At 42.4% G+C, this 10,356-nt stretch overlaps 1 protein-coding gene across 1 annotated transcript in view; it reads right to left on the bottom strand.

Annotated features, from left to right (window-relative positions):
* Kyat3 (kynurenine aminotransferase 3) overlaps nt 1-10,356 on the bottom strand; it is a 60,383-nt gene continuing 50,027 nt past the window's right edge. The window contains 3 exon segments of the mRNA XM_023724341.1: nt 1-537; nt 8,775-8,861; nt 9,320-9,393. Of these exon segments, the coding sequence (XP_023580109.1) occupies nt 484-537; nt 8,775-8,861; nt 9,320-9,393 (215 nt within the window). The 3' untranslated portion in view covers nt 1-483.

Here is a 10,356-nt window from a genome sequence, read left to right as displayed (position 1 = left end):
TTACCCTCACATGAGTGTTTATTGTTTATTAGGCTTTATAAAGATTAGGCCATTGATCTTCCCAGACCACCTTCATATGAAGAAGTGCTGTTTGCATTCCCCATTCACAACTGGGAAACTGAACCATGGAGAGGTGAAGCTTCTCACAGCTCTTATTCATTATGCTAGGTTGATTTTCATAAAATGATAGAAATGTTTTATTTTTTCACCATAGTGCAGGGCATGGAACCCATGTTCTCACGTATCTGCACCGATGAGCTGCATTAGTGTCTTAGGAGGTGTTTTAATACAGTTCAACTAAAAAAAAAAAAAAAAAGTTCCCTGAAGAGTGTGGGCAGTGAGGCTAACCGGAAATACAATGTAGATAGTTACTTAAATTTGTATCGAATTATTTGTTGTTCAACTCCAGCAGGTGGTAGCACTGAGTTACAGGTCTGTATGAGGCCTTTTAGTGGCCAGTCCCGTACTCCGCATGCCCCGAGACTATCTGCTCCAGGCCTTGATGATTTCTTCAGCAGCATCCAGTGTACTGTCTTTCTGCAAATTAATGAAATACTTGCAATCATTATTTACCAACACAAAGTCAGGGTACAGATTTAGATACAAAGCTGCAGGTCATAGTAGCACGGAACGCAGACTTATGTGAATGTCTGATCTGAGGTGAAGAAAATTTTCCAAAGCGCAAAAGGCAAACACAGAACAATAAAAGGAACATGCTCTAACCTCCCAGATCTTTTCCCATGGAGGCTTTCATCTGCCAAGACAACCTTTTTTGGCACTTTTAATCTAAAGAAAATCCTTACGCTTCTTTTTTTAATTTGTGGACTTCCCAAATTAGTCACTGCACATTGCTCTGTACAGGGAATATTTAGTTCATTCTAAATAGTAGTCTGCTCTTCCAATCAAAATTTCAGTTACACTTACTGAAAATGATCCACTTAGTTTTTGGATAGGCAATATATGCCCGTTATATTGTATATAAAATTAATTAAATTGAAGGGTAAACAATGAGTCTAGCCTTGTGTTTTCCTGTTCTGCTATTTTTTTTTTTTTTTCTTTTTCTTTTCCCCTGCCAACTGACTCAGCATGGAAGGCCACCGGGTGTGGCGGAGCAAAGTACATGTCCAGGCGTGGTGGAGAACCTGGGCTGCCTGCTGCAGGGCCCTGGAGTCCGAGTGGAGCAGGCACGTTGGCCAATATGAGTGGAAGCAGGGGGTACAGAAGCTGGGTAGGTGGCATGCGCTTGTCATCATGCACCCTGGAAGGCTGAGACAGGACGATCACAGTTAGAGCCTAGTCTGAGCCAGTTAGCAACTCACAGAGAACTTGTCTCTAAACACACATGCACACGCATGCGCGCGCGCGCGCGCACACACACACACACACACACACACACAGAGCTGAGGATATGCTCTCAGGGCACACAGAATAGCAGACATGTACAGACATTACAACAAAAATTAGACATCAATTCATAGCCAGTGACTATGCTCCCGCTCGGTCACGTAGCCGGCCCTGACCGTCTAGGCCCACATGTTCCCCCTTGGCCATGTGTGGGTCAGACTGACTGTGTCTGACTTGTGTTCTAAAAATATGCAGTGATTCCAACTTGCTTCAAGCGCTTCAAGGCCACCATGTTTTGGGGAAGACGGCCCCATCAAGGACACTTTCAACTCTCTCTACTCTTCTCAGACCCCCCGTCCCTCCCAGAATGCTCCTGTACAAACCACCCGACAGTGTAGGGCATAATTCTTGAATTCCACGTAAGTGATCATATAATAACCTGCTATCAGCTTTGTACACTCACAAACCATATTTAAACTGAACTAGAACCTGACTGTGGACCGACGATGTGAATCCCTGGGTTTGCCAGCCTGCTAGCGTAATAAGAGTTGCCTTCTAGCAAAGAGTCTTCCATTTGAATTGATATTAGTTTCTCTGCTACAGTGTCACAGCACAAAGACCCTGAGTTCAAACCCCAGTTCTGCCCCACCACCAAAAAAAAAAATGATAGAGTGGCAGCAAAGATGCTGAGCCGAACGGCGCCACAGCTCAAGTACGTGAGACATCTGGGCGGTACGGGCCTGGCTGGGTTTTGTGTTGTTGATTTTTGACACAGGATCTTACTATGTAGCGCTTGCTGGCTCCATGTAGGGTTCCAGGCATCTGGCTTGTGCTGTCAGAACCCAAAAGAGGTGAGCAGACTTTCTCTTTTTATTTATTTATTTATTTAATGTATTTAGTACAAGGTCTACAGGGTCTCATTACACAGCTTGGACTGGTAGTGATCCTCCTGTTTTCAGCCTTCCAAGTGCTGGGATTGCAGGCGCGGGCCACTATGCCCAGTCTTAATCGCACTCTCCATGCTCCCCAGGGGTGGGGCTGGCATGGCACACGGGGAATTGAACCCCTCTCTTTTTAAAATTAATTAACTAATTAATGTCTGGTACCGGGAACCAACTCATGACCTCAGGCTTGCCAGGCAGGCACTGTGCCGCTGAGCTACATCTCTGGCTTAAGGAGGGTTTCTATGCAGTGTGAGGCAGAGGAGTGGGGTGCTGGAGACTCAGTGGAGGGCAACACCATAGGAGGGTGAGAGCAGGCGGGCATGGGGCTCAGAAGCCAGGCAGGGAAGAACTGTGGCCACACACACTGGGGTGGTGGAAGTGGCTTGGTTCAAATTGTCCTGGCCTGGTTGGACCAAGGGACATCCATCCCAGAGATCTGGATGAGTGGGTGGAGGAGGACTGGCACCGAGGTACACTGATCACATATAGAGAGAAGTGTTGATTGACTGCATAGTTAAATCCTAACACCAGGCTTTTTACTGTTTAAGAAGGGAACACAAATGTAGAAAGGGAAGGGACGGCCAAAGAGCTCAGTGGATTAAAGTGCTTGCAAGCCGGCGCAGGGGCTGGGGGTTCGATCCCTGGGCCTGCTTGCCGGGCCTGACCCTGGGGTGCGCTGACATGGTAATTGAGACTGGGTGTGGTGGCCCACGCCTGTAATCTCAGCTCTTGAGAGGCTGTAAATAGGGGGATCATGAATCCAATCTAGTAGTGAGACCCTGAGCACCCTGTAGACCCTTCCCTAAAATACAAAAAGCAAACAAAAGCAAAAACAAGTGTGGTGGGCTGGCGAGATGGCTCAGTGGTCCAAAGCACCTACTTGGAACACGCTTGGCAAACCACAGGGACCGCAGTTCAATCCCCCAGCACCACATGTCAGCCAGCCCCGCCCCCTGGTGGGCTGAGCTGCCCCCCCACAATAGATAAAATAAATGTAAAAAAAAAATTAAAAAAAAAAAAAAAACAACAACAAATGTGGAAAGGGAAAAAACTGGACTGCAATCTTTTGGCAGTTTGCACCATGTCTGGATACTGTCCCATCAGAGGCGAGCAGCTGGCTTGAACTGAAAGCTCAGCGGAATGAACTAGAAGGGTGGAGTTGAAGAAAGGAAGGAGGTTCATTTGTAAGGAGAAAAAGAAAAGACAGAACCAAGCTGCCTCAGAGAGAGGGCATCTGGAAGTAGATGCCCCTGAGCCTTTGTCTCTGGCTGCTTTTGCTAGAGATGGGGTGGACACTGGGGGCTTGGCACAGCCTGATTGGGCTGTCTCTAGCCGGGTCCCAGGCCTCAGACCCTACCGCAGGCTCTTCTGCCTACGTGGACATCCCTTCTGGTGGGCTTTGTTTGATTTTCTCCTCCCCCTTTGTCCTTATCTCTGGGATTTGTAGGTTGGTTAGGAGGAGCTTTATTAAAAAGCCTAGAGATTGTAATTAAGTAAGGGGACATGTGGGTATCTAGTGCAGTAGTGACAACAAAGAAAAAATGCACACACATGCGTACACACACACACTAACGTTTTCTCTTAAATTGGGTAGCCACCCTTCCACTAGGGGGCTATTCTGGTTTCTGGGATCCCCGCCTCCTCCTTCATGTTCTACCTATAATCTCTCCATCAGAGACCAGTCCTTCCTTGCTTGTAAATGCTTATGCTATGCACACTATGAAGTGTCTTTCTGTGTCTAGATTCTTTCTTTCTCACTCTACCTTGATTCCTCTAGTAACATTTTGACTTCGTTAGCCAGGATTAGCCAGTGATTTGCCAGGGGCAAAAGCCTTTTTTAGTAAGATTTTCTATTAAATTTTTTTTTTTAAATGTATTTGGGGGGCTGGAGAGATGGCTCAGTGGTCTAAAGCACCTACTTGGAACAAGCTTGGCAAAGCACAGGGACCACGGTTCGATCCTCCAGCACCACATGCCAGCCAGCCGCGCCCCCTGGTGGGCTGAGCTGGCCACACACACACACACACACACACACACACACACACACATACTAAATGTTAAAATAAAAAAAAAAATTAAATGTATTTGGTACAGGGTCTTACTAGGCAGCTCAGACTCATAATGATCCTCCTGCTGTTTCCAGCCTCCCCAGCACTGGAATTACAGGTGTGCGCCACCACACCTGGACTTGGTGGCTGGCTCAGCTCCTAGAGGCGGGGCTGGCACGGCATGTGGTACCTGGAATGGTACCCTGGTGCCTGCACTTGTCCGAGCAGGCACTTAGTCTGCTGAGCTATCTCACCAGCCCTCTATTAATTTCTTTAATAAAGCCTAATAAGGCCCTCCTATTTTTTGCCCTCCTATTTTTTCCCCTCCTATAGCGCTCTCTCCCTACAGATACATATAAATACAGAGATACGTATGTACGCAATCAGCCTGCCAGGGCCAGTGGTTCCGCAAAAGGACACTGCAGCTGGGCGTGGTGATGTAATCTCAGCACGCAGGAGGCTGAGGCAAGATAGCAAGAGTTTGAGGCTAGGCTGGCTGCACAGCAAGTTCAAGGCCACCCCAGACTACATCATGAGACCCTGTCTGAACCAACAACATTTTCAGTTGTGTATAATGGCACACCCCTGTAACCTCAGCGCTTGGGAGGCTGAGGCAGGAGGATTGCTAGGAGTTTGAGGCCATCCTGGGCTATATAGTGAGGTCAAGGCTAGCCTGAACTACATAGTGGGGGTCTGTTTCAAAAACATAAAATAAAATAACAAAAAACAAAATCCAACAAAAAATAAATTAGGTCTGTACTGAACATGTATAGACTTTTTTGGTTTTTATTCCTTAAATAATACTGTAAAACAACTATTTGCTTGGCATTTATGTTTTATGAAAGTATAAATAACCCAGAGATAATTTAGGCTATATGCAAATACTACACCATGTAGATAAGGGACTTGAATATTCACAAATTATTGTATTTGTGGTGGTCCTGGTACCCCTTATCTACAAAGAGATGACTACAAGATCTTTAATCATGATACATCAACTTGACCAAAAAACTCAGATTAGTAAAGCATAAATCTGGGCGTTTGTGGATCGGTCCTCAATGAGTAACCTCAGGGATTATATGTCCCTGGCCCCTTCCTCCTTAGTGCCTGTTTGCTCAGTGGCTGTCATGAACATAAGCAGATTCCACCATGATATTCTTGACTGGGAGCCAGTAGACCACACTGAACCCTCCGAAACCATGAGCGAACATAAACATTTCCTCTTTTATTTTTTTTTGGTTGCTTGAGATAGGGTCTTGCTATATAGTTCAAACTGGTCTTGAACTCACTATGTAGCCCAGATTGGTCTCAAACTCACAGACAACCTCCTGTCTCAGCCTCTCAGGTGCTGAGATTCTAGGCATGCACTACCATCCCTGGCGGTTTCCTCCTTTAAGCTGTGGGTACTATGTCCCAGTGATAGGAAGGCGAGCATCCCAACAGCAGTGAACGCTTGTACTATATTGGCAATGGCTAATTCCAATGAATGAAACAGGGATCAATGAGTCATTATGGATACTAATGAACAGGTAAAATGAATAATTTGTTCCATGCGATATGGAACATTTTCACAGTTTCAAAGTACTTTGCTACAAAATAGCCAATGTTTTTAAATGGAAAAAGTCTAACTTTATAGGAGAAAAGCCTAGCAAATACCATTTAATCCACTTACACCAGTAAGAGCAAAATTGAAATCATGTACCCACTGATGTAATAAGAAGAAGAAAACTGCAGTTCTCTGCATTCCTGTCAAAGTGAATAACCTCCGTCTAGTCATGGGGAAGCACAGACTGAAATTCAGGGACTTTCTTCCAAAGAGCTGGCTGATAATTTTCAGAAAGAATCAAAATCACAAAGGTCAAAGCAAACCCAAGAAACTTTCTAACTTTAAGGAAACACAATTTCTGAATGGGATGCGTAATTCTAGATCCATTAAAAGGTATTATTACTATTATTATTTTTATAATAATTAACCTTACTTTTACTTCTACGTTTAAATTGATTGAATACATATGTTGTCAGGTCATTAACATTTCTATTCTATTTGGAATAGTCCTTCCATAGTTCATTCATAGACTATTTCTAAATGTGAAAAAAAATGTTCACCTTATCCTAACACAGTTTTCAGAAGAACAAGTTGGCACTGAGTGCCTTTGTCTCAGACAGACTGTTTTTAGCTCTAGTAGCATCTTAAAAACGGCAATGACATCTTCAGAATCTTTTTAAATACAGATCCGATGGTGATGAGTTCTCTCAGCTTTTGTCTGTCAGAGATGTCATGTATTTTCACTCTTAAAGAACATTTTCACCGACATAAAATAGTAGAGGCTGACATAGCTATTTTATTTCTGCACTTAGAACACAATGTTTCGTTATCTTCTGGTCTCTGTTCTTGCTAAGAACTGAGTTAACATTGAGATCTTTCTTCCTGAGGTGTGGTTTTTCTCTAATTGCTTTTACAATTGTTTCCTTACTTGAGATTTGAGAATTTATGCCTGGCTTACAGGTTTCTTTTTTTTAAATATATTTAGTATAGGGTCTACAGGGTCTCACTACGGAGATCGGACTCGTAGTGATCCTCCTGCATTCAGCCTCCCAATCCCTGGGATTACAGGGGTGCACCACCACGCCCAGTCTCAGTCTCAGTCTCAGTGTGCCCTGGGGGTGGGGCTGGCAGGGCACGCTGGGGATTGAACTTGTTCGGGTTTTGAGACACCGGTCTCCTCTGTAATCCAGGCTGGCCCGAAGCCCATGATTCTCCTGGTAAGTATTGAGAACCACCACCAAACCCAGATTTTATTTTGCTTTAAATCCTGTTATAGTTTACTGTGCCTTTGAGATTTTAAAGTTGCTTTTCGGTAAATATGGGAAAATTTTGTACATTATTTCTTTGCTTTTCAAATTTTTTTTAGGGGGAGGGAAGTTAGGATACCGATTTTTCTATGTAGTCCAGGCCTTAAACTCATGTAGCCCAGGCTGGGCTTGGATTTGAGATCCCCCTGCCTCAGTTCTCCAAATATTGGGATCACAGACTTGCACCACTACACCTGGCTGATTATTTCTTTTCTCTTTTCTTTTCTTTTCTTTTCTTTTCTTTTCTTTTCTTTTCTTTTCTTTTCTTTTCTTTTCTTCTTTCTTTCTTTCTTTCTTTCTTTCTTTCTTTCTTTCTTTCTTTCTTTCTTTCTTTTTTTTGTATTTTAGGGAAGGGTCTACAGGGTGTTCAGGGTCTCACTACTAGATCAGACTCCAGCTTCCTAAGTGCTGGGATTACAGGCGTGCACCACCATGCCCAGTCTCAATTGTCCTTTCAGCAGGCCCTGGGGCCGGGGCTGGCATGTAAGCCTGGGGATCGAACCCCCAGCTCCAGCTTGCAGGTGCTTTAATCTATTGAGCTATTTGGCTGGCCCTGATTATTTCTTAAAATAATATTTTTTCCTTTGTTATTTTTTAAACAGTAGCCAAGTTTTATTAAGGTTAGGAAAAGAAACAGGCACTGCAGAGTGAGACTGGGCCAACTAAACATAGGACAAGAAATACACTCCGCAGGATGAGGGCAGGCCACGATGCACAAGTGGACACGAATAACGCTTTGCTATTTTTTATTTGTGGCAATACAGGGGCATGCTGCAAATAAATCACTTGATATCTCTATTTTTAAGAAATAATTTTTCTTTCATTTTTTTCAGATTAGACATTTCTATAGATCTGTATTCAAGATGACTTCCCTTCTTACTGACAGCTTCAATTCTTTGCTAAGCCTGATAAATGTTTCATATTAAGTTCTGGAGTTTCCATCTGATGTTTTTAAAGTTCTAATTCCTCTGTCACTATGTCCGTATTTTCTTTTAACTTATTGAACAAAGTAGTCATATTTTTTTTAATTTGAAAAAATCTTTTATTTATTTGGTACAGGGTCTTGCTATGCAGCTTAGACGTGTAGTGATCCTCTTGTCTCAGCTTCCCCAGCACTGGGATTATAGGCATGTGACACCATGCCTGGTTCTGGGGTCAGCACGGTGTACCCTGGGTTCTGGGGTTTGTAGGGCATGCCAGGGATTAAACTCGGGTCCTTGTGCTTTCCAGGTAGGTGTTTATGCCTCTGAGCTATCTCCCCAGCCCCCTATTTCCTACTTCTATGCCACTTTTAGGTATATTTTTATTGAATACTTTTTTTAAAAATATAGGTCACATTTTCTTGTGTTTTTACATATTTAGTAACTTCTTATTGTATTCTGGACATTGTTTCTTGATAGTGTCTGAATTATGTTGTCTCCCCTCAAAGAGGTTGAGTTTTATTCTAAAACAGTTAATTTCAAGGCAGCAAACCAAAATTTAGAAACTGAATAGGTTATAATTTTTAGTAATAGAACAAAAGGTGCTTTATAAATCAGAAAGAAGGATATTATACATTGGTTTCTGAGTGGATCAGAGAACTTACTTTAATGAAGCAAAAGCGCACGAACTTCTCAAACTGTGACTTAGTCTCCGAGTTACAGAAAGCTGACACTGGGATGGCTGATAGTTTCTGAAAAAAATAGGATTAAATAATAATCAAACCATTTATACTTAAATATTAATTTTGAGGCTACAGTCATTATAAGTTACTTTTTTTCATTTTGAGAAATGAACTTAGAACCTTTCCACTGAGCTACATTCTCAGTACATTTTTTATTTTTTTTATTTTGAGACAGGGTCTTGATTAGTCAGTAAGTTCTCCTGGTTGGGTTTAAACTTGAAATCCTGCTGCCTCAGCCTCTCAGAGTTCTGAGATTACAGGTGTGTGTTGCACTGCCTAGCTCGAGTTTTTAAATTTGCACAACCATTTCCAAAATGAAAAATGTTTTTAAAATCCCCCCCCAAAGTCACAGTGGAAAATATGGGTAACAAAGTTATAACCGATGTTTTTCAAAGCTTGTGAGCAAGTTTCCTTCATAAATCAACTATAAAATACAGCACAATAATGTGAAGGTCAATAAACATCACCTTATTTTTGGTCATCCATTTCACAAATTTATAGTCATAAGGCTCATTGGTCTTCATGTCAGAGAGGTCAGCATCTAAAACAACGATGAAAATTAGTTTGCTTTTGAATTATACTTGAGATGACACGTATTTCACTTAAGTCCATCAAGATTCAAAATTTTCTCCTGATGTAGTCTGATTTAGCTTAGAACTTTCTTGGCAGATGTTCACAAAATCCTGGAGTCTCAAGGTACCGAGGTGCTAAGGCAGGCAGGCGCAGAGCAGAGGCACGGAGACCTAGCAGCCACGCTCATATGCGCATGGTCAAGTGTGCGTGCGTGCGTGCGTGCGTGGGCAGCTGTCGCTGTCGGCGCAGGCGCAGAGCAGGGAAGGGAAGAGTGTGCGCTGGCATTCCACCTAGAAATAGGACTCTGTGATAATTATTAAGGAAATAGTAAGTTAAGCTATATTTGTCAGTAATTGACATTACTGAGAGATCTAATCTCATGGCAAAGTCTTTGCAACCTATTGCATCCTCAACTCTTAGGTCAGCAAGTAATCAAAAACATATTTGTTGGATAAATTAAATAATACTATTAATTATTTATAAAGAGGGAATGCGCCTATCTTTCCAATGTTATAGTTGTTTTCATATACTGTAATATTTAACAACTTTTTTATTTTGAGAAAGAACTTCAGATACATATTTTCATTCCATTCATTTTTTCTTTTTGGTGGTACTGTGGATTGAACTCTGGACCTTGTGCTTGCCAGGCAGGCGCTTATGCTGCTGAGCTATCTCCTCGGCCCCTATATTTCCATTCTTACCCTTTTCTTCTATCTTGCTTTAAAGTCTGGGCAGGGTATTTTTCTGGCATTCATTTTCAACAACCTATATTTCATACTGTTTGAATTTTATTGGCTTACACTCTTAGATCTTTTAGAATGCCCCCAAATACCCCAATATTGATGGCTAATGTAATCAGTGAAGTTGTAATTTATTTGTCAGAACAAGTTGAGGGGAATATTTTATTTTTTAAATTAAATATTAGTGGGTG

The sequence above is a fragment of the Octodon degus genome, unplaced genomic scaffold, assembly GCF_000260255.1.
Source record: "Octodon degus isolate 3935 unplaced genomic scaffold, OctDeg1.0 scaffold00109, whole genome shotgun sequence".
Taxonomy (NCBI): domain Eukaryota; kingdom Metazoa; phylum Chordata; class Mammalia; order Rodentia; family Octodontidae; genus Octodon; species Octodon degus.
Note: the sequence above shows the minus strand (reverse complement) of the source record. Positions and strands in the feature narration are given on the sequence as shown.